General features: G+C 49.2%; 1 protein-coding gene across 2 annotated transcripts in view; it reads left to right on the forward strand.

Moving 5' to 3' along the window:
- The window catches only part of ANKH (ANKH inorganic pyrophosphate transport regulator), a 120,666-nt gene that overhangs the window by 78,132 nt on the left and 18,308 nt on the right, over positions 1-24,226 (forward strand). For both annotated transcript variants that reach the window (XM_036020251.1, XM_028512298.2), the window contains exons 3-8: positions 4,993-5,111; positions 8,002-8,085; positions 12,527-12,697; positions 14,742-14,876; positions 16,880-16,972; positions 20,502-20,597. In XM_036020251.1, the coding sequence (XP_035876144.1) occupies positions 4,993-5,111; positions 8,002-8,085; positions 12,527-12,697; positions 14,742-14,876; positions 16,880-16,972; positions 20,502-20,597 (698 nt within the window). The remainder of the gene's footprint in view (positions 1-4,992; positions 5,112-8,001; positions 8,086-12,526; positions 12,698-14,741; positions 14,877-16,879; positions 16,973-20,501; positions 20,598-24,226) is intronic.

Below are 24,226 nucleotides of genomic sequence, written 5' to 3' on the forward strand. Positions count from 1 at the left end.
AATCTGTAAAAGAGAGGAAAACTTGATGGCCCTTGTTTTTTGTTTCATTTGGGTTCTTTTGGTTTCATTTGGGTTCAACTTCATTTTACGCGCATGGCATCAATATTGCCTGGCCTCCTAATTCATAGAGATGTAGAAACTACTGCTGTGGATTTCTTACTTCTTTATACGTTTATTCTCAACAGTGACCTGTACGGCCCCTTCCCTGTTCCAGAACAGCCTGGGCAGTCTGCAGAGCTCAGAGGAATGACATTGTCACAGTGAAAAATTAAAGTTATTTCTGGAATTATTCTGTTTCTCAGCCTTCCCTTGTCAACAAACTTCTCCATTATTCATGGATCATAAAGCAGTCTGTAAAGTATGAATAGCTATACTTTGATGTAATTTAAACCAACAAGGATGCTAGGAATAAACAGGCAATTTCAGTATAGTCTCACAATTTATTGCTATATGACAAATCACCCCTATACTCAGTGATTCAAAACAAAAGTACCTGTTCTTACTCACCAGACCATGGGTGGGCTGGACAGCGCTTTGGGGTGAGGCTGTGCTCACGCCTCTGTGGTCAGCTGGCAGTCAGGAGGAGGCTCTGCTGATCTTGGTGGGCACATTGGTGGAGCGGGGTGGGGGGGCTCTCAACTGACTGTAGGCTGGTCTAGATGGCTTCTTCTGGGACTTTTTTGCAATCAGTCTGGCCCAGCCACCTCTTTGGGGGTTAGGGATTCGTGCATTTATTCAGTCAATATATATTGAGTGCCTCCTCTGTGGCTCACACTGGGCTAGATCCTGGGAATCCAGATGTGACCGCGGTGTGTTGTCCAGAGGAAAGCAGTCACTCCACAGTAAATCATCATAGCACGTGCTCTTCCACATCTTGATGCCAGTGAGATGGAATTTTTGTTCTCGTGTTAATATTTCATATTAACTTTACTTACTTTGTGTATAGGTTTATGCCTTCTCTCCTAAGCCTGGGCAACTTTGTACCTCCCTTCCCATATCTTCCAGATAAATGTGGCACCGTGCAGATTTCAGATGGGCGTGCTGTGTGTCTGTGACTCAGCCTGGGGCAGGTGACCAGGCTCTTCACAGTGCCTGACACATGGAAGTCACTCAACCATTTTTGTTAAAGTGATTTAAATACCAGCCGTACAAGCACGCGCTTCAGAACCGACGTGTTAGAGACACAGGGGTGAAGGTGCTGGCCCCTGCTGAAAGCCCATAAACACCACAAAGTGGGCCAAGCAATAGTGAGGCTTTCGGCATCAGGAATTGGGGGATGTGAATTAGAATAAGAGTTCTCAAGTTCGCCTCTTGGAAATACACATAATATCCTGTTATTAAAATGGGAGGAGGGCTTTCTCCTCGATTCCCATGGGAAAATACATGTACATAGATGGTTTGGTTCATGTTAATATTTCATGGCATTTTGCAACAAGAGTTGGTAACTACTGGACGAACAAGCTTGAGAACCACTGATTCTGGCCACAGTCCATGACCCTGACCGGCTGAGGTCAGAGGAGCTAGGGATTGGAGTGGGCCCTCTGGTTTCTTCTTGTCTGGGCGGGGTCAAAGCCGTCACCTGTAAGTAGGTCAGGTCAATGTCCCCTGACTGTAGCCCTGGCTGGAAATCCATTTACATCTGTTTAAAAACCTTACTGAATTTTTCTTTTCAGTGTTCTGCTCTTCAGAAGGAATACAGGCTGTTTCTGGACAATCTTGGATGGGCAGTTGATAGAAATGGAAGGTTACTAGATGTAGTCACGGCAGCTAGCCGGGTAATTAGGGACTCTGTGCAAAGCCCTTCAGACAAATTACCCCCAGCCATCAGCTCCAGCCAGAGACAGCTCCAGGGCACAGGGCAGGGCGGGAGGGAGGAGGGGGAGGGGGAGGAGTGAAAAACAGCTGCTGGGATTTTATATTCCGGGCTCACAGGGTGGAAACAGCCTTTGTAGTCACCGATCAGACTCTTCTGCCGTGTAGGGGAGGAGTAGAAGGAAGAAAAGAAAAACAGGAGAAAAAGGTTTCCTTGGCCTCTGAATTTTTCTAGTACCTAAAAGAGGAAAAGAAGAAAGGAGCAGCAAAGGTGGCCATGGACCCATAGGTCCCAAATTACCCCGGGACCTGGGGACGCCGAAGGAGCCCAGCCCAGCCGCAGGCTGGAGAAAGCAGGGGTGAGGGGGCGTTCTGGCAGTCAGGGAGCTGGGCTGGGCTCGTCACCCATCAGCCCTTCAGACCCTGCTAAGCTTTAAATGTTTCCTTCATTACTGTGCAGAAAGGCACTGTTTTGACTGTTTTAGTTAAAATATCCTAACACGAGTAAGTATATTTACAAAGGGCAGAGAAGCGTATTTCTATCGATCTCTGCCCTCCCCGCCCACACAGCAAACACTGTGACCCCTCTCAAGGGCAGGGCTCTTCTTTCTTGCCGTTCTCCCGGGGTCTCGCACGAAAACCGTTCTCTCCCTCACGTTCTCCAAAGCCGCCCGTGTGAGTTTGCTGGTGCTGTTCTGACACAGTAGCCCCGACTGGGCAGCTCCGACAGCAGAACTGTGTTGTCCCCGAGGTCCGGAGGCTGGAGGATCCAGGCGTCGGCCGGGTTGGTTCCTTCTGAGGCCATGACGCTGAATCGGCCCGGGGCCTCCTCTGCTTCTCCAGCTTCTGGTGGCTGGCCAGCGCCTGCTGCCGTCCCTGGTCTGTGCAGGCACTACCTGTGCACCTGGTGATCCCCTGGTACGTGTCTGTCTCTGTGTCCAAACTTGAAGGACACCAGTTCTCTAGCACTGGGAGCCCACTCTACTCCAACATGACCTTGTCCTAATGAATTATATCTGCAATTATATCTGCCCTGTTGCCAAATAGGGTCCGAGGACCAGGGGCTAGGATTCCAGTAAGAGTTTGGAGAGGACACAGTTCAGCCCATAACAACACTGCCCTCTAGGTTGCAGCCTTTCACCAGTTTTGTGGTCTCCAGCTTTGCATGTCCAGTCAAGTCTACTCAGCTGGCATTTGAGATCAACCCTAACCTTTACCAAGGAGGTTTAGCTCATGAGCTATTCATAGCCAGCCGTGGGCTCTTGCACTTGGCATTGCACTGCTGTGTTCGCCAGCGTGACTGCCTTGTTTACGGCCCGTGGCCTCTGCCAGGGTGGGGCAGAGCTGTAAGCAGGGGCAGCACCATGTCCTCGCAGGTCCCAGTGCAGAGAACATCTCCCGACCGAGGGAAAACAAATGGATGGGAAAGCAACAGCAGCAATGAACTCTGAAGCCAAATGCCCAAGCTTCAGCACCTGATATAGGCAGTGTGTATGATAAAGTCACATCATCCTGTTACCTTGTGAGTCTGTCGGCTTCTCTCAGGTCTGAGTGCCTCAGTCAAGCCTTCTCTTACCCACTGTCATCGGTTTGCTTTCTGATCCAAACACGGACCTCACAGCCACCGCCTCCTTCCTCCCTTGTCCCTTTGTCCCTTGCCTGTCCCTAATCCCACCTTCCCACATCTCTCCTCTTTCTGCCACATGTCACCTCCCCTCCTGAATGTATCTTCTTGCTGCCTCAGTGCCCCTGCAGGCCCCACCCCATTCCACACCTGACACCTTTGCTCACCTGGCAGCTTACCTGGTAGATTTTTCCCTCCACTTCTCCTTGGAGGATTTGGCCCTCTCTTCCTGTGTTCAGTCCCCCTTTTCCTTGTCCCCCTGTATGTCTTAGCCCTTCCTGTCTCTACCCCTTGAAATCACTCACTTGCATCTCAGCCCTCAGTGGGATTCCCGTTTGTGCATGTAAACACCCTTGATAGCATCCTGATGACCTCACTCAATTCCCAGAATTCCAGACTAATCCTGACAATGGATGGACAGTCATTCCTTTGTACCAGTCAATGTGGTAACAAGTCGTCTCCCAAGCTTTGCGATGGGAAGAGGGTTCTTTTTGTTTCCCATGAGGTGAGACTCCCACTGTCTTCTAGATCCTTTCCGATTTCAGAGCAGCTCCTGTGGTTGTCAAGTACGGAAACACTCGCATTTATGAAAGAATGAAAGCAGCAGGGGCACTGCTGTTGAGGCACTCTGTAAAGCCTGGGGAAAACACGGAGATGAAAATGCTCCTGCAGAGTCTAAACACGTGTCAGTGAGGTGGAAAAACCTTCATAGTTCATGGCACCTCTGCTCATACTGTCCGTCGACACGCTACCTAACACACGAGGAAGGCCTTTCTCTTTCTCCCCTTTCTATCCGTTCGGCACCTGCGCGCTCATCCGGCCCACACTGGTTCAGTGCTCATTATGTTCCAGTCACACCCTGGTCACACGGCCTGGCGGGGGGAGGGCTTCAGAAGCACCTGAGAGGTACCACTTTTCCACTGGACAGGGCTGTGCCCAAAGAGGCTACCTTCCTCCCCCAAAATAAAACAAAATATGAATGGCAAATGGTGAAAAGCTAGCTGTAAAATTGTTACTGAAAAGGCATAGTAACATCTAGGAATTTTCTCTTGGTAAATGATTAAGAATACGTGTAAACATTTAGCTTCAAACCTGTCCATCAAGCCTTCTTTTATAATAGCAAAATAATGGGAACCACCGCAATGTACAATAATAGGAGACCGAGTAAGGCGATCCTAAGTAAACCTACGGAAAGGAATTCAGTGCAACAATTAAAATGTTGAAGCATGTCATAAAAAGGTATTTGTGGTTTACAAAGGTGTATATGAAGTATGATCACATCGTGTTTTCTGTTAAAACACACGTGCATACCCCACACACGGCCACCACACCCCCCCATAAGGCAGCTGGGTGGCCGGAGCCCAGAGCCTTCCCCAGAACCCCCCTGGGAAGAGGGGTAACATTATAGATGGTTTTCTTCTTTTTGCTCCTGTAAATATTCTAATTCAAAAAATATATATATTACATTTAAAATTGTTTTTAAACTTTTGGGAGAAAAAACACACGAGGGTAACTTTTTCTACATATGACCATGTATGTGTCTGGACCCTCTGCAGCCTACAGCGACCTGGGCTACTACATCATCAATAAGCTGCACCACGTGGACGAGTCCGTGGGGAGCAAAACGAGAAGGGCCTTCCTGTATCTCGCCGCCTTCCCTTTCATGGACGCGATGGTGAGTAGGGAAGATTGTCGGCTTTCATTAATTATAGCATTGTGTACAGAACGGAAAATTGGCCATCTTAACCATTGTGATGTGTACAGTTCGGTGGCATGAAGTGCGTTCATGTTGTTGTGGATCTTCAGAATTCTTCTCACCGTGTAAAATGGAAACTCTGTCCCCATCACACACGGACTCCCCGTGCCCCCCTCCCCTCAGCCCCTGGCAGCCACCCTTCTCCTTTCCGTGTCTACGCATTTAACGACTCTAGGGGCCTCATATGAGCGGAATCACACAGTATTTTTTTGTCATCAGTTTATTTCACTTCATAGAATGTCTTCAAGGTTCATCCATGTTGTAGCGTGTGCCAAAATGTCCTTTTTCAGGCTGAATAATGCTCCACTGGATATATATACATTTTGTTTTTCAGTCCCCAGGGGACATTCAGGCTACCTCCACCTCTGGGCTGTTGTGAATAACGCTGACGGAAACGTAGATGCGCAAACACCCTTCTGTGTCTGTGCTTTAATTCTTGTGGGCATGTACCCACAAGTGGCTTTGCGGGACCACGTGGAATTCCCTTTTTGGTTTCTGAGGACCCACCACACTGATTTCCATTTCCCATCCCACAGTCGGAAGGGTTCCAATTAACCATTGACTTTGAACCGGTCCATCTTGTTGTTTATGTTATGAGAATTGCCTTTATTTTCTGTAAGTTCTGGCAGGCAGCAAGAGAGCCCGTTTGAAAATGTTGGTTGAAAGTTTGGTTACAGCGTTCCCTTCTAGTGTGTCCAGGATCAAGGGATCGGGGCAAGCTTTCTGACAAACTTACCACTTGTGAGCGATAAGCCCACAAAGCTTTTTAGAGGAAGAGTCTTTTGAATATACTGATAGGATTTCATCTCATAAACGCCTGCTTTACCACAGTAGCTAAGGGTGGCTTGCTTCCTTGGATTAAATTCTTTGTCATGATTCCGAAGAGCTCTCACACAGTGCTTTTTTTTCCCTTCTATCCCTCTGTAGACGTAAAGGAGACTTAGCAAAAATACACACACACACACACACACACGCGCGTGCGCGCCAGTTACATCCAATGCTGGAAAATAAGCCCTTTCCTTGGGCTCCATTTTAAATTTTTCTTGGAAGAAGACTTAAAAATATGTTCATCTGTACAGTTTTTACCTCCTCTAGCTGAGGTTTTACATGCATTGGATGCATGGGGTAAGTGGATGTCCGCGTGGTGGTGAGGCAGCATCTTCCCAAGTGTTCCCTGACACCTTAGATTATTGACAGGGGCCTGAGGAGTCTCTGGCCATTTTCCACCGGTTTGCAGGGCAGCTGTAAATGTTTAACTCGGGTTTGACTGAAGGTGCTGACTCTCTCTCAATTGTGGTGGCGTCACTTTAGTGGGAGAATTTAGCCATCAGAACACCTATGCCGAGATTTTCTTTTTTCTTTTCACCAGGTGCAATTACTCTGAGAGTGGACGCATAATCAGAACAAAAGAGAGAGGCAGAGGGGTGGGGGTCCATAGAACCAGGTTCCCCGGGGTGTCCACGCTGGCCTGTGGTGGCCCCACCGAGCTTTCACGTCAGTTAGAGAGCGGGGTGAAGGGACCCTGTTCGCAACGTCTGAAGGAGAAAGAGCCTAGTTAACATCCTGGCCGAGTCCATGATTTTGCTCTGATGCCCGCCCACCCATCTGTACTGGGGCTTTGCCAACTCACAGAAGCATTGCAGTCACACAGTGAATTCATGGAACTGGGGACTCTCAAGGAACGTGAATCACAGACTCTCAGATGCCCTGTATCCACTTTCCTTCAGCTGCACTTATTTGCCACAGAAGAGTTTCTAACACTCAGTGTAACACAAAACACATGGGATCAGTATCCTTTCCTTCCCTGTTTCATCTGTCAGTTCCTCCAACAATCCCAGAGTAAGAGACTTCTAATAAAGAGAAAAATAATGAACACTTACAAAGGGCAGGCCATCTCCCCAAATACACGCACGCACACACGCAACCCTGCAGCATGGCCCTGATATATTGCTTGGAGAGAGCATATTTGAAAACCACAACGCTTATCATCCAGATGGCTTTTGGTCAACAAATATAGCCCAGAAGCTGTTATTTGCAAATGTTATCTTCAATTTGCATTTCTTTTTGCATCTGGCACCTTGGGACCTCTAAGCTGAGGAAGGAAGTGGCTGTAGCAGCTGCTGTGTAATGTTGACGCCGACCTAGTTAACGCTGATGAAATCTGATTTCTGTCAGTCCAGATCAGCCTTTCCAGGTTAGAAGGATGATCCTTAAACTGATCCTAGCACGAACTTCAAACCTTCTCCAAACCAGCCATCCCCTGGGCTTTTCATTGTCTACACCCCTTACAGGACCTTCCCTCTTCATTTCCCTCGAAGACACAAAGGGGCAGATCACATCTCACAGGAACTTGAAGAGGTGGAAATAGTGGGGCCCTAGTCAGTTCATGAGAACCTGTAATGATGGCAGTAACTCAGAACCAAGTTAGAGCCCTCGTTATATATAAGATGCTTTATCTACAGAGAAGCTGCTGCTGTGGGATTCCAACTGCTCCCAGAGAGACCAGGTTCCCCCATTCTTGGTGTTCCCCCAGCTCTCCCGCCAGGCACGTGGACCTAACCGTACACTAGTCTGCATACAGCTGGTGAGAGATAAATACCATGCAGTCACTGATTCCACTTAAAAATCTAACATGCCTGTAGCCACCAGGCCAGATTACAGCCATTTTACCAACTGAAGTTTTACCGACGCGCACTGCTAGGATTTTAGGAAGTATAGTCTATTTCAGGAATGTCCAGTACATCACAGTGACCAGATGTAATGTGAGACTAAAGGTGTACCTCATGCCAAATACTCTTCTTTCTGGCAGGCATGGACCCATGCTGGCATTCTCTTAAAACACAAGTACAGCTTCCTGGTGGGATGTGCCTCAATCTCAGATGTCATAGCTCAGGTACGTATGTCCCATGTGTCAGTCAGCGCTCTCGGAGCCCTGTTCTGGGTGAGCGACAGAGCTCACGGGCGCCCCCGTCCGTCCATTCACGCTGTAGCACGTTCCTGCCTGACTTGAATCAGATGTGGTTTCGGTAGATGTTTGGGAAAACAAACCTCCTGTGATACAAGCATGTGTAATCTTGCTAGAATGAGGGTTTTAGGAAGTTAAATTTAGTATCAGAGGTTTTGGCCTTCATTTTTAAAGAGCTTGCATGTGAAAGGACTGTAAGGTCGCTGCTGGTACATTTGGGGGTGGTCACAGGGTCACTGTGCACTTGGCTGTGTGGACCCTCGGCCCTCTGTGTGGCCTGTCACCCGGTTCTAGAGAAAGCTCTTAGGAATCGTCCTTAAATGTTGTTTGTCATGCTGTTGCCACACGGGGCTGCCATTCACGCGTCCTTTCCCCACATTTAAAAGGACCAGGAAGCCAGATGCTGCCTGAGAAGAAGGCTCACTGTCCGCTGAGTCCAGCTCCCTGGGGTCTGGCACCAGCCCTGGTCTTCCGTTCTCTGTCCTTCCGTCTTCCGCCGAGAATACTGCAGGAAAAAATTTCAGCAGAAAATGAGATCTCATTCCTATAATCTATAAGTTAGACTGAGTACCTACATTCAGGGATTCAGGAGCACGATATCTTCATAGAGGAGGAGCTTACACCGATTTCTAAGCTCGCTTCCCAGTTCTCAGTTCTGCCCTCTGAATGCTTCCATGCACTTCGCCCTGGTTCTTCCCTGTCGGACACGCTAGCCCTTCAGCCGTCTTTTTGAAATAACCTGCTGTTAGACTGTGGTCCCTCCCAAAAGACCGAGAGCCAAGTTTCCAGATTAATTGCACTCGCTCCGTGGATCGCAATGAGAAGTAACTGAAACTCGCTCCTGCTGACTCGGCACGCGCGTGCACAGGCGCGTGCGTGCAAACCTACAGCCGTTCTCCTGCTCCGTTTAAGCTGGTCCTGGCCCTCGCCTGCTGGGAGGGCTCCCAAGTTCAGAATAACTGTGTCCAGTTAGTAGGAGCCATGAAAGCTGGATTCAGATGACGTCTGGTTTTGGCATACTTCTGGTGAAATAGTTATTTTAGCCTTGCAGTCGGAGTTCCTACCACAATTTGGTTGGAGGAGTAAATTCGATTTTTGTTCTTAAGTGTTTTACCCGCACCCTCAGCTCCATTCCTCTTATTACCTGGAAGCATTTGTTAATTACCAAATCTGAGAATGAGTAAATAGTCCTTTGAAATACCACCGAGGCATAGCTAGCGAACAAGTAATCACCAGTGATAAAATGGAAACAGCTCATAATGCCTCGGCCTGCAGTGGCAACTCCCACTCTTTAAAAAGTTTACCAAGCCCATTGGTTTCACGCAGCAGCACAAAAAAGGCTCTTGGTTTGATTCAAACAGGCAATGCTTCTCTGTGCCACTGTTATTGTAATAGTTCTACATTCCAGTTACATTGCCAGGGGATTTATGAAAAATATTGCTGTGTTTCATTTCACGATCACATGGACATTCTCAGCTCACTCAGTATCAAAAGGAGACTTCTCTTGAGGCTTCCGGACCTTCCTGAGACCTCCAGTCCTTTAACGTTTCTGCCGTCACCGACCCTCGCCTTCCCAAGTCAGCTGGTCCGAGGGTCTGGGCAGGCACCTGGGAACCACCCCAGAGTGTGTCCTGCTTCACTCCCAGGCCTTTTCCGTTTCAATCCTAGACTTTGTCTTCTTTTTACCTGCCCTCTGTTCCCCGCCTCTCCTGTGCTCACCTGCTGCAAAGGATCACGCCTCCCACCTGCACTACCTGAGATGCCCCATAACTCGCCTCCACCTGTCTGCCCTGGCTCCTCCCCGTCCTTCCCCACTAGGCCACAGCGATCTGTTCTCAGTGTCATTCTGGCCACCGTGCCCCCAGTCACGGCCTGCATGGTGCTGAAGACCACAGGCCCTACTTCTTCTCAGGCCAGGCACTGTCCTCTTGTCCCCTTGCTCTCCACACGCCAGCCACCAGTCCTCCTTTTGGGTGGGGCCTCAGTGAGACCCAGCCCCCTTCCATGGGGGTCTCAGCCTGGATCCCTCTGTCTAGAAGGCAATGTTCTGCCTGAGTTCTCCCCACCTCCCTCCGACTCCCACTCCCCGTGCCCCACTACCCCTGCGGAGGCTATAGGTCTCAGACCTGCTCCCTGTGGGGTGCCCTCCCTCACCCCACAGCTTGGCCCTCTTTCCTTCACGGGCCTTGTCGCACTTTGCCAGTGGACGCTCGCTGGCATCCTGTCTGATCAGCCTTTCTGCCTCTTCCACTACATTGCCAGCCTCAAGATCACAGAGTCTGGGACTGTGTGCTATTTGTCATTGAGTCCCCAGTCACCTGGTATGGGGCCAGCACATAGCAGGCTGTCACTGGGGAAGTCCTCACCACTGAGACAGCAGGTTTCCCTCAGGAAATAACCTGACATTCTTTGATGGCTGTGTCAGATGCAAAATCGCCATTTGGAATTGAAATAGGAAGGCTTGAGGGTTATTTTAAATTGCTAAGTGACACAATCCACCATGAAGATGTAAATGCTACAAGTATTGGACCACATGGCACCAAGTCATTACAAAGACAGGAGAGGCTGACAAAATCTTCACCTTGACCTCGGGAGCATCACTGGCGGAACGCACCCTCCTGGCCCTCCATCCCACTCTAGCCCACTGTGTTCCTCGTGCCATTTTCTTGTTATCTCCACTCTTACTGCTTTGCCTGTGGCTTTCTGTTCCTTCAAATCCAAATCCTCCTCCTCAGGGTTACACAGCTGTCCTGGTGGCCCCAGGAGCCTTGCTGAACTTGGCAGAGGAGGGGTTGGTTTATACAAGCTTTGTCTCTAAACGTGATCATCTCAGTTGACACTGGAGGTTTGCTTACGTCCGATGTTACACTTGCTTGTAGACATGCTAGTCTGAGTTTGCACGTTAGGTCACCTTGGAGGCCTCTGATTCCTTAGAGAAATATATGGGCATATTGGCCCCAGCACCAAACTCAACCCTCTGATCCAAACAGTGGGTTCTTCACAGGGCTTCGCCAGTGGGTCTCCGCTGCCTGCAGTTAACACAACAGTTGTTCCACTGGGAAGCAGCAGTCACGGTGACAGCCCCTGGCATCTCTGCTCCCATCACTGGGCTCTGCCGTATTCCCAAAGAGCATGAGTGTGACTGTGAACGTGAGCATGACTGCGAGTGCCACCCCAGTCTGTGACCACTCACACTGCCTGTGCTGCTGACTGCCCAGTGTGACCACACAGCCACACAGTCCCTCTGTCCTGCATGCCCCTGAGGATGTCTGTGCCCGACGTCCCTCTCATTCACGGGGTTGGAGCACGACCCCCTGGGCACAGGGTCAGCCAGTGCTGTAAGCAGGTCACCTCGGTATCTAACACTTCTGTTGCCTCCAGAAGAGTTTCTCTGGATCGCCCTGCTTTTCTGCGGCCACTGTGGCGATGAGTGTACTCATTCAGTGAGTCATGCTCATCTCCTGCTTCTTGTGTAACTTTCTGTCCCCACTGATTTCTTGCTAAGGCAGTGGTCAGGGTAAGCCTCCTTTGGTCAAGTTCACTCAGTGGTGATGTACTTTACATGCCTATCAGCCGGTAGATATTTGGCTATTACGGTTGATGAAACTCAGGTGTATCCCCCTCCTCCAGTGCCCCACTTTTGCACTCAGTACAGCTCTGTGGGCTTCGGAATGTGTGGGTCCCCGGACTCTGGACAGGGGCAGGGCTGCTGCTTGGATTTCTGCACAACAGGGAGGTTAGATGCATTGATACATTTACTTTAGAGATTTTATTAGTATTTCTATCCCTCTTGATTATTTTCGACCTATTCCATTTTCATAAGTTAATATTTTTAACTTGGCTTATTGTATAACTAATATTAGTCCTTTTACAGCATTTTTAGGGAATTCCATCTTATAAACACTAACGTCTACTTTTCTGTATGCTGTCGTCGTTCATCACCACTCCGTGCGTGTGCGTGTGTGGAGGTTGGGGGTAACTGAGGTCCTCAGGCGTGGAGTGCGTGTGTGCCTCAGCATCCAGCCTCAAGAGGGAAAAGCACTGACATATCTTTGGGGGGCTGGGGGGCCAGTGTTTCTAGATGTTTTTAGCAAAAACCTTAACCACATGTGTGGTTGCCTTAAAACAGTCTTAGTGGTGCATAGAACAAAATGACCATGCACTGAGCTCGCCCTGTGAATCCCAAATGTCTGACCCTGCGTCCTGTGAGAGCCGCATTGCGCCACGGCCCCGTTTCTGTTCCCTTCCTCACCAGCATCGAGGTTTTTGCTTAGAAACCCATGTCATCTGGGCCCAAGGAATCGGGCTGTGCTTCTGTGGATCGGTGCTGCCTTCTCCGCCTGACTCGTCCTGTCTCCCCCTCTCGCAGGTCGTTTTCGTAGCCATCTTGCTTCACAGCCACCTGGAGTGCAGAGAACCCCTGCTCATCCCGATCCTCTCCTTGTACATGGGCGCCCTGGTGCGCTGCGCCACCCTGTGCCTGGGCTACTACAGGAACATCCACGACATCATCCCCGACCGGAGCGGGCCGGAGCTGGGGGTACGTCTTCAGACTCGCTGTCTGTACCTTTGAGGGGCGTAGAGTTTGACCCCACCCTTCCATGAACTGAGAAATCAGCAAAATAAGCACACTCGCTGAGATGTCAAGTGCTAGGATGTGTCCACAGGGACAGACAGGCAGGTGAATTCACCAACTCTGGAGATCAGAGCAATGTTACAGGCCACTGACCTCTGTGTGAGACTGGAGCACAGTGGGTCGAGTCAGGCCAAGGGGTGCATACAGCATTTGTGGTTTTTCTTCCTCCCTATGGTCGAAAGTAAGTCATTGTACAGTCAGCCAAGATGGTAGCACCCATGGCTCCTTGAACTCACATTTGATTATCTTGGAGTTCCAGCAGGGATCCAGGCTTTGTCCCTGCCTTCCGTATTGTCCAAACACAGCGGATCGTTCGGGCACCTTCTACGGAGTGAGAAGAGCTTTCAGGCACCATAGGGTGACACAGGAAATGTTTAAATATGGTCTCTACTGTCAAGCAACTCTGTGTCCCACTTGGCAGGAAAGACCCAAGCAGAAGCAACAGGTGTGGGCCCAGACATAGACGCAGTGGGGACACAAGGGCCCCTGAGCTGAGAGGAGGGGGTTAGTGACGTGGGCTGAGGCGCCTCCCTGATGGAGGCGGGGCTTGGGCTATGCCTCGAAGTGCAAATAAAATACAAGCAAGGTAGAGTAACTTTACACACGTGACCAAAGCTTCCTTTTCATCATAGGTACACACGGTGTCTGATTTCTATGCGTGCTGATCTTCTCCACCATTAGGTGTCAGACATCATTTAGATTTATTTCCCTCTAGCTAGAAGGTAGATACACGTGATCTTATGTATTATGTAGTCCCGAGTAAATTACCACCCTGCCCCCTCTGACCCTGCCTTTGGCCACATGTGACTTTCATCATGTCAGAACATTAATTGGATTGCCCACTTACCTCAATCCCAGGTCAGGCCACCAATAAAACCCAACCCAGTTATTTCCGCCACGAGGACAACCACATCAAATTGGTCTTAATGGTAATAGTCCATCTCTTGACATGCAGCCGCCAGCAAAGGGAAATAAATTAAAGTGGCTGAGATGGCCCCTTGATGTCACTTCTATCCTCATGAAGAATCAAAGCCAAAATTAAATCCTGGAAGCCAGGCTTTAAAGATAGCATACATCTCTGCTATAGAATCCTTAATAAGTCCCACTTTCTTTACCATGCCTATATAATTTTTGCCCAGGCCAGGTGGCTCAGTTGGTTGGAGCTTCATTCAGGACACCAAAAGGTTGCAGGTTCGATTCCTGGTCAAAGCACATACCTAGGTTGCAGGTTTGATCCCCAGTCCTGGCACATATGGGGAGACAATTAATGTTTCTCTCTCACATAGCTGTTTCTCTCTCATTCTCTCCCTCCCTACCTCTCTCTCTAAAATCAGTAAACATATCCTCAAGAGAGGATTTTAAAAACTGTAATGATTTTTTACTTTTAAGAGTGACCCATTGGGGAGGATAAATGGTGATGGGAGGAGACTAGACTGTGGGTGGTGAGCATACAACACGATGTGCAGATGATGTGTTTCTGAATTGTGCACCTGAAACCTGTATAATTTTATTGACCAATGTCACCCCAATAAATTCAGTTTTAAAAAAAGAATAATAAAAATGAGTTGCCTCTTACTGACGTGGCTTCTAGCCAGTCAGCCTAATGACTTAAACAAAAACTGATTTCCAGCTCTTTTCTCCGCCCATGGAATTGGTTTCTACCTGGCTTAGAGTTGCCCTGTTTGGAAGACAGTGGTTTGGATTCCTCAGGCTACATGTGCGTTTTGATTTCACAGTAGCTTGCCAACTGTCTGAGTTCATTTTATTTTCACTGTACATTTCATTTTAATTCAACTTGGCTTCTCTACAGAGGCTTTTCCTTCCCTTAGTTTTAAGTGTAGTGAATTGACTCGTGATGGACATCTAAAAGGAAGGCTTTGTCTCCAAATTGTTTTTCCTATTCTGCTTCCAGAGTTTAGTGAACTTTTGCCTCCATTTCTTGATGCAGGGAGATGCCACAATAAGGAAGATGCTGAGCTTCTGGTGGCCGTTGGCTCTCATCTTGGCCACACAGAGAATCAGCAGGCCCATTGTCAACCTCTTCGTTTCCCGGGACCTCGGTGGCAGTTCTGCAGCTACGGAGGTAGGGCGGTTTCTGGCACTCATTGTCACCTTATAAAGAATGGGGGCAGGGGAAGTGGATTACAAACTTGCTTCCAGTTCATCTGGAGAGCTCAAGTAATTCGGTGAGAAGAAATTAGATGACACGTGCACACTAGGAAGCCACGAGGGTCTCATTTGGTGACTTGCAGTCATGTAGTTTTATATCTTCCTGAGCACGGAAGAAAACATCTCATTCATCCTTCATAATGACAGTATGAGGAAACTGAGGCAAGGACACAAAGTTAAAGACACAAAACTATCACGAAGCTGGGCTAATATTAGAATCCAGATTTTCTGAGTCTGGTCCAGCGGCCTTTCCATTTTTCCACGGACTCAGCATGATGCCTCCTCACGACAGCTGCAGAGGACGATGGAAGAGGCGTGCGGCTGCAGAAGAGGTGGGAAGACGCCGAGGGTGGAGGGTCGGCACTTCCTTGAGGGCCCACCTCCTGTCACCTGTTTTGTCTCTGCCTTCCTGGACTTATCACCCACCCCCTCAGGGCTCCGTGTGCTCCTCGGCTGTCTGCCCTCCTCCAAATGAGGAGTCCACTCAGACTCAAGAAATTTACCTGGAAACTGGCACCTACTCCAAAGAAAGAGTTGCCTCACTCTTTCCGTCTTCCAAGTGTGGTACAAACAAACAGAATGACTTCATCTGTTTCCTCCACCGCCGCCCTCTGGACAACTAAGTCTGTCTGTGAAACGGCTGATCCTTCAGGAAGGCCGGTGGCTGCTCATCAGGGCCCCTGTTTACACAGCGCCCTTGCCCGCTCCGTCAGCGCTTCTCCTGCCTGGGGTCTCCTGCCAGTTTCCATGTCCTGGGAAGCAGCTCATGTGGGCTTGGAAAGAGAAGCACATTAATCACCAGCAGATTGCTTTCTCTTGCCTCCATTTGTTCCTGGAGTCTGTGTTTTGAACCATGCGTGCCATCTTGGGTGGCTCCTGTAACCCAGCAGCTGTTTTACCTAAAGACTGCAGTGTGAGTCAGTTGCCCAGGACAAAAAATAGGACCCCATCACCTGTGTGCTAGAATTCTGCCTTCCCCTTACAATACACAAGGCGACATGTGTTAGAGCCATTTTTCAGTTGACCTGACTGGTATAGAGACACCGCACATGGAGGATAGAATGGACGTTTATTGATCATCTACTTACGTGTCGGCATTTATGCCCATTCCACTAACTCCCCATAACCCTGTGCAGTGGGGGTGGTTATTCTCCTGGTTCTGCAGGAGGAGCAGAAAGGGAGGCCCGGCCGGTTCATGCTTCACACAGCTGGTAGCTGAGGAAGAAGTTTGAATCCAGGCCCACCCAATTCCAGTGCCTAATTCCAACCCATTTTCGTGGAACAGCATGCTTGGCTTCCCGTAAGAAATAGATGTTTAGTTTCCTTAAATTAAAAGCAGTAATTGGGCTATGTTGCCTGAACAAGTTGGAAGAGAGTTGAGTGAGAAGGAGAGAGTACGTAAAGCCATCGGCAAACACAGGCTGACTGATGAGTCCCCCTGAGGGCTTGGATGGAGGTGAACAGGTGGACCCTGAGCAAAGACCATCCAGAGACGGCTCAGAATCACATGCTGAGACTAAAGAATTGGGCTGGGCTGGAGGGCTTGGTTCGGCTCTATGGAAAGAGCAAACATTCTGGAGTCTGGACCTGGGTTGAAATTTTGGCTTCTTGAGCCAGCGATCTGGACCTGGACCTGGACCTGTGTTCCGTTGGATTCGTGTAAAACAGGACCCATGGTCTCAGGTGCTCTCCCCGGGTCCACTCATCCCACTCCCAGGGACACAGTGGAGCACCTGTCCCTTCCTACCCCTGCCCCAGGCCATCCTATGGCTGGCCAGTGCATGTCACCCAGTGCCAAGTGACTTGTCAGCGGTGGCCACTCCTGAGACAGCTTGCTCTGTCAGAGGGCCCGTGGCAGCTACGGGGGATGCTCTCCAGGAACGCTGATGCTAACTCTGCTGCCTCTTCCTCTTGCAGGCGGTAGCAATTTTGACAGCCACGTACCCCGTGGGTCACATGCCATATGGCTGGTTGACGGAAATCCGCGCTGTCTACCCTGCTTTTGACAAGGTGAGAACCTGTGCGGCGTGGTGTCTGAAACACACTCTTTAAAACTAGTATTTGATGGGCAGGGAACTCTGATGAGGAGCAGTTGGATTTTTCCCAGTCTCACCTCCCTTGGGAAGGTTACTTGGCACTGGGGATGTTGGAGGTGATGGTGGAATACTTCCCTCAGAGAAAAACAGAGGGAGATTTAAACTTAACTTGAAACTGAGCTTATTATGCCTCTTCAAACTGATATTCATGTTTAGGTCAACCCTATTGAGAAGTTACTAGTTTGAAAACAGGAAAATATACTCTCAAAAAAATGATACACTGGATTTTGTTTCTGTGGTTTGTATTTTTAGTGAAGCTAGTACTTACTGACTTCATAGTTGATACAAAGGTACCGATGGGAACTGTGTGCCTGAGCTCATAAACACACGGAAGCCTTGCGTTGTGGGGGGGTGGGCACATGCACGCTGAGGCTGTCTGTGCAGCAAGCGTGGGTCCACCTCGGCCTGGGTTCAGCAGACTCACTGCAGCCGAAAGCCTCTGATCACAGCTGCTCTGTCTTTCCGCTGCTGCAGCTGCTGAAGTGGCTGCTGCCCAGGGAGACACATCACCCTTTGGACATGTACCCTCTGTCGGGGTCAGGATCATCCTATAAATGTCTGGTACATTAAGCTTAATCATTTGAACCTAAAACTCGTAGCCTCTCATCCTAAAACAAAGGTCTAGCAAGACAGATAATGTGCAGTGTTTTAAAATGAAAAACAGGAAAGAAGCACACAGCCTACCACTCATACTCTTAATAGCAACTGTTTGGCCTTGAATTTCTATAGAACGAGCTGAGAGCCGTTGCCAATGTAACTTTATCTTTTTTAAAAATTTATTTTTTAATTACAGTTGATGTGCAATATTATAATACGTTTCAGGTGTACACTGTAGTGATCAGACATCTGTGTACCATAAAAGTGATCAGCAGTATCATTTTTCCTTATCCCAGCAAGAGCCCCGGGAAGGCAGGGAGAGGAAGCCTCTTTGCCGAGGATCCCCAGCCAATCGCGTGCCTCTGTCCCCACACCCATAGTCACCCATGAATAGCGGCTCCCCTCAAAGCACTTCTGTGATTGCCTCCACACAGTCTCATGAGAGACGGGGGAGTGGTGGTGCCCCGAACTCTTCACTGGGTGTGGAGCTTCCCCGACAGGCCACTGGTTGGACCCTCTGCCTATTGCCAACATCCTTTGCAATATCCAGATGCAGAGCATCTCTTAAAAACATGCATTTCACTTCTGCTTCCCAGGCCTTTGTGAGTGCACTCCAGAGGCGTGAGTCACTTGCAGGAGAGAGCTGACAGTCTGTGTGTGAGTGGTTTCATCCGATCTAAGGATAGAAATCACTGTTTTCATTTCAAGGAACATGTGTATAGATGTAAATCCTAGAAAACCAAAATGGATGTCAGTCCTCTTGCTAAATCTCTGGCTCTTGGAGAACAGGATTATATAATAAAACTTGATGAGACTAGCAGGTACTGAAGTGTTGGAACCTCCTGGCCACAAAAGTCTCATCTGAACTCCCTTGAAATAATGAAACTTAACAACACAGCACTATACAGTTTCGCTAGGAGTGGCCAAGGAAAACATTGTCTCGTTCACCATCACAGAGGTGAGGCGCTATGAGAAAACCCCCTTAACGAGCGTCCCTCGAGCCAGGAACTGGAGCGACTTACTCAGAGACCTTCTGGGGCCTCACCCATTGTTTCCGGGCATTCCACCAAGTTACTGCAGCCGTTATGTGAATACGTCTATCCCCCGGAATCTTAGACACCCCTGTGTGGACTCCCAGGATGGCCGCACTGACAGTTGAAATCCTCAGCCTCTCTGTGGATTGCAGAATAAGAGATTTAAAATTTCTTGCATAACTTCCGATGGTTCTAGCTCAGTATCGGATGGGGAGAACTTTCCCTTTATACAGATTCTCTCTAATGTGTAGTTTTCATCTGTGGAAGAGCATGTTTCTGAGCAGATTGGGCAAATAAAACACAGATGCCAATGCAATGATACATGCTAGTTTACTCTAACCATACTTACAGAAATATTTTCTGTTTTAAAAATAAAAGTGCACCTGAAGGGACTGAGGCACGTTACCATCACCGTGGGCGATGTGTGCCTAATTCCTTCCAGTGCTGCCGCCCCCTCCCTTGGCCCACCCAGATGCCATCCGCACAGATCCCTGGGGTCAGTGGAGATGGCCAGGTGTCCTGCCTACCCTCTGTGATTTGCACTTGGCCATGGGAACAGTCTGTCACCCAGAAAAGCAGATATGCTTTAGAGGCTGGAAATAAGAACAGGTCAGCTCATCCAGAGCCTGTGCTGGCGGCATCTGTTGGGAAGAGATTGGAGAGATGGCCTCAGCCTCCAAAGCTAAGGAAGCATCAGTAGTTCTTCTCAAAGTGGGACCTGAGCGTCTTGGCTTGTGTGCCTTTCACCAGGCTATATGCAGGAGTATGTTTTCATTAGTCTTCTCGGGGACTAAGTGGGTCCATAACCAGGTGGGAGTTACTTTTCTCTGCTGGTTTTCACAGTCGAGGGCCAGGCATGGATTGGGTGATGGGTACACTCAGCAGTGGCACTGGAGTGGCCTCAGAGAGGCTCTCAGATTCAAGAATGTGTAAGAAAACATCTGAGCCTTCTGCTTTATCTGCTTAAAATTCAATTTAACAAAGGCTTTGAAGCACTTCTCATACTCAAGAAAGATTGTGCTGAGTTGCAGGAGCTAAAGACATGGGTGAAACACACTGCCCATGTCTCACTGGGGCTTTGACCCAGCCCCTGAATATAGGCCATGACAGCAAACCTGCTTCGGGTGGTCTGTTTTGCATCCTGGAGGCAGGGTGAGGGAGGGGTCCCAGAGGCAAGATGGAGGGGAAGGATGAGAGAGGCTTTAAGGAACCGATGGGCTGTGAAGATGGTGAGCCTTGAATAAAGGGGTGTTTGTGACAATCAGAAGATCCCGAGAGAGGAGGAGGAACAAAATTACAGAACCCTGGAGGCACCAGTGAGTTAAGGAAGAGCAAGAGGGTCCCTTTGGGGTCCAGATTGAAGAGTCATGGCGGGGAAGTGAGTCTGGGTCACAGCAAGGAGGGCCTCTAATGGCCAGTCTAACTTACAGTCCATTTGGTGGGGAGGGAGGGCCAAAGGCCACAGAGCAGGGCCCTGGTGTTCAGGAAGGTGCCCACGGTGGCCAGGGGAGGGTACAAGCCGAGGCCCTGGACTAGCGAAGTGGCACCCAGCACCAAAGTGAGGGGGCTGATCCAGGAGACACTGACTGGCGTTCATTGTAGAACTCCTTCTGGTTAATGTCCACGTCCAGAAACCTGAGGGCCACCTGAGCGAGAGAGACTCGGAGGGACAGCCATCTTCCGGGCCGTCACTTGAACTCTGTATTTCAAACACAGCACATACGACACGGATGAGATGCTCTGTCAGATGCACGCGCGGTCAGTCAGGGGTGACTTGGAGCCACATCACCACTGTCCTGTTCTTCCCCCTAGAATAACCCCAGCAATAAGCTGGTGAGCACAAGCAACACGGTCACGGCGGCCCACATCAAGAAGTTCACGTTCGTGTGCATGGCCTTGTCGCTAACGGTAAGGAGAGAGACCGCCGCCTCCCCCAGCCCCTCCCCGTTTTCATTAAGGAGAAACGGTTACATTAAAGGGAGATGTCGTGTATTCCATAAGGTGATGTTATGCTCAGATTAATCAACAGCCTCTTCAAATCATTCTCAGCCCAAAATGTGAACGATCGTTATGCAGGGAAGTCACTGATTTCCGGAACCGAGGGCCGTCTTTTGGGCTCTCCTCGGGCCTCCTCACATGCTGGGGAAAGGCAGGCCGTACCTTTCACTTTAATCATACTCGGGTCTTGCCGAAAAATTTCCAGCCCATTTTTGAACATCCAGAGTCAACCATCCCTTTTCCAAATTTAATTGGTGCTATTTTCATTTCCCCAGTAAAAGCGCCTTTCCTAATCACGTTTATGCTGACGTGCCCTACTTATTTATTCATTGCTCAGCACATACTGATGGAGGCCCCGCCGCCTCCCAAGCCCTGTGCCATCTTCCCAGATCCCGCTGTGCACGGGTGCGGGTCACGCTGCCCGGCGGGCAGGGCTGGGCGGTGACTCTGCACAGCCTGAAACTAACAGCACCCATCCTTCCTCTGTCAACTCCCTGGCAATTCAAGTGTAGAGGATAATGTTCAAAAACATGGGGGAAATACTTACACACACCATAATCCAAAGCACATGGTATGTAATTTAAGGTTGTCTATAAATAACACTTATCGATGATAGCAAAAAAAGAAAAGAGAAAACCCATAACATGTATAAACAAACTTACATGTAGACGGTGCTCTTTGGATGAGGACGAGAGAAGGATCAAAAGACACACAGGTCTTCTGAACCCCGTTGGTTCCCTTGGTGTGTGGTCCACATTTCCTGTTAAGTCCGCAGAAGTTCTCCATTTATTTAGTGCAATTCAAGTATCATCCCGAAATGCCTGTGTGTGTGTGTGTTCAGTTCTCATCATAAGTGACTGACAACGGGACCTAAGGGAGTAAAGTGTGTTGCCTTCTGCTGGTGACAGGGACACGGTGACTGTTGTCCCTCTCAGCGCTGTCGCAAAAACTATTAAGCTTGATGAGTCCTGGTAGTGGTTCTTTTCAAATCAAGCCCTCATATGTTTTAAACCTTTAGTGGGTATTTTTTCAAAGTCCACGGCTTAATATTGGACCCATTGATCTAGCACCTGACTAGATTGTAACAAGGACAACATGAGACAAAGTGCCCATCGTGTAACCCCTCTGACTGTTGAGACATGACCTTGCGTCAGCCACCCGTCCCTCCAGCCCAGCCCCTCCCACCTGCCTGTCTGTCATGAAACGGTGGGGCGGGGCAGAAATGCAGTCCGGTGCCACCTGACCAGGGGGATTTCTGGGAGCATGCCTGTTTGCATCAGGTCAGGTTACCCCTGCAACCCGGCCCCCCAGTTTGCATTATTTCTCTCATTATCTCATTTGTATTATTTCTATCATTATTTTCATGATTCCCTAAAATATTAGCAAAACACTGAACACCCTGGAGTCTGTTTAAGAGTATGTTAGGAAAAACAGAGAAGGTTTCTGCTCCAGGCACAGACCTCAGCTCTTGGACACCATGGCACTATTAACACTGCAAATTGTTCCCTCGTCCCCAATCCCCTCGGTTCCAGACTAGCATTTTACCTAGTGGTACTTATCCCCCGAAATCATCCCAAAACTTTGATCCCTTCTGCAGTGTCCCCCTTGAATCTTATACATGGTGTCTGTTTTGGCACAAAATCATAAAAATTACATAGCTTCTGTTTAACATGTCAGTACACGCCTGCCTTGTAAAAAGAACACAGGCAAAGCCACCACCGGCACAAGTTAGAGAACCACAGGGAAGGTGCTGTTCTCCTCCAGGATGCTGCAGGTGCAGAGTGCCACCAGGGCCCCGTGTCACACGAGATGTGGTTCCCGGGCTGCACCCCTCAGCTCTCCTGGGGCACGAGCAGGTTTACTGGAGGTAGCTGGCAGTCACAAACTATTGTGCTGCAAAAATGGCAAAGTCACTCAGTGGGGACTAAGTCACAGACATCCAGGAATTTTATTTTATGACTTTCTATGGGGTTTTTTTTAATCGTTTTATCAGCCTCAGCTTAAAGGCAGAACCACTGTGGGGAGCGCTTTTCTTCTAAGCCAGCGGCACCCTGTGCAGGGCCCAGCCCTCAGCAGGGTCCGATGCACAGTCTGGGCCCTCCCAACAGTGCTCGCAGGAAGATGTGTGGTCCCGACACAGCTGCGGTGCTCCCGGCATCTCGGTTTCCGATTTCAGCACCTGCTCACACGTTCCCCAGGTGTGCAGGCTCTGAGCACAAGCCCGTTCCCAGTGGCCCGAAACTCGCGGTGCCCTATCGATCCACAGCAACTCAGCATGCGGGGAGCCAGGAAAGCCCAACTCAAACATCTCAAAATGTTTTTTGTAAATTATCTCAAAATATATCAAAAAACACCCAGTAGGCACATGTACATCAGGCAGCGTGTGAAGTGAGCACCGCAAGGACATAAAACACCGATTGGCATGCCGAGTGGTCATTTTGTATGTTTAACGAAGCCAGAAACCATTAGACCCAGGAACAAAGAAAACAATCAAAAAACCATCTGGTCCCGTGGAAGTGTTTCCCTGGCTTGTCTCTCCCAGTGCTTAGCTGTCACCTGCACCTGCAGACAGACCACAGAAGTGACCTGGAAAGTTGAGTCACTTTCAGCTGACCGATGTGTGGCCATTGCTGAAAACACTTTTTATTTTTAGCTTCATGGGGTCGTTACTACGTCTCCAACTCTGGTACAGACAGCCCACCCATTCAGGCACACGGAAGTCAGCACCTCAACATGTGCCCCGAGAGCATTCCTGGGGTCCTTCCAGGCCTTCCGAGCCAAGGGCAGGGCTCAGAGAACCACACTGCGATGCTGAGAACAAAAACATGTTTGGCGAACAAGAGTGCCTGGCAAACCTACCCACCGTTAATCAGGTGCCAGGAGGTTTCCAGGGGCTTGTCTCTAATCCTCCCTGAGAGGTGGCACTTAACCCTGTGGTTTGAAGAATAAATTGGGAATTGGCCCCTTACCAAAAAAGAAGTTTCTAGAGAACCATGGTGCACAGGCGGAGCCAGGGCGTCTGAAGTGGAGTTGGGTTCATATGCCCTGAATTTCCCTGGGTTCCTCATGGCACTTGACTGCCCTCTTTTATTTTAAAGGGTTGAGAAGAGAGGTCCAGGAAAGAGGGATTTAGCTCAACCTTGAATTCAGAGCCACATAGCACAATGGTTATAGATGTGGGCCTTGAAACCCCAGGGCCTGGGTTCAAGTCCTAGCTGTACCACTCACCATCTGGGTAGCTTTGGGAAGGTCACTTAATACTATCCACCTTGGCTTCCCTAGCTGCCACCTGAACATATGCACCCTGTAAGACTTCTTTAAGGATGAATAGCTGACATAGCACACTCGAAGAAGGCCAGCTGTCACCATCTGTGATTCTCGGACACATGGGCTTCCCGCTGAGGGCAAACCGCTGTATCCCTGAATACGCGGTTCTTGGTATGATTGAAGCCAGTGAATAATTTTTATGAATTTTTCCACTTGGATATATAATACCCTTCTGGGCTTTTTTGGTGGAATTTTCTTTTGGTGTTTTTTAA

The sequence above is a fragment of the Phyllostomus discolor genome, chromosome 3 (genome assembly GCF_004126475.2).
Source record: "Phyllostomus discolor isolate MPI-MPIP mPhyDis1 chromosome 3, mPhyDis1.pri.v3, whole genome shotgun sequence".
Classification (NCBI taxonomy): domain Eukaryota; kingdom Metazoa; phylum Chordata; class Mammalia; order Chiroptera; family Phyllostomidae; genus Phyllostomus; species Phyllostomus discolor.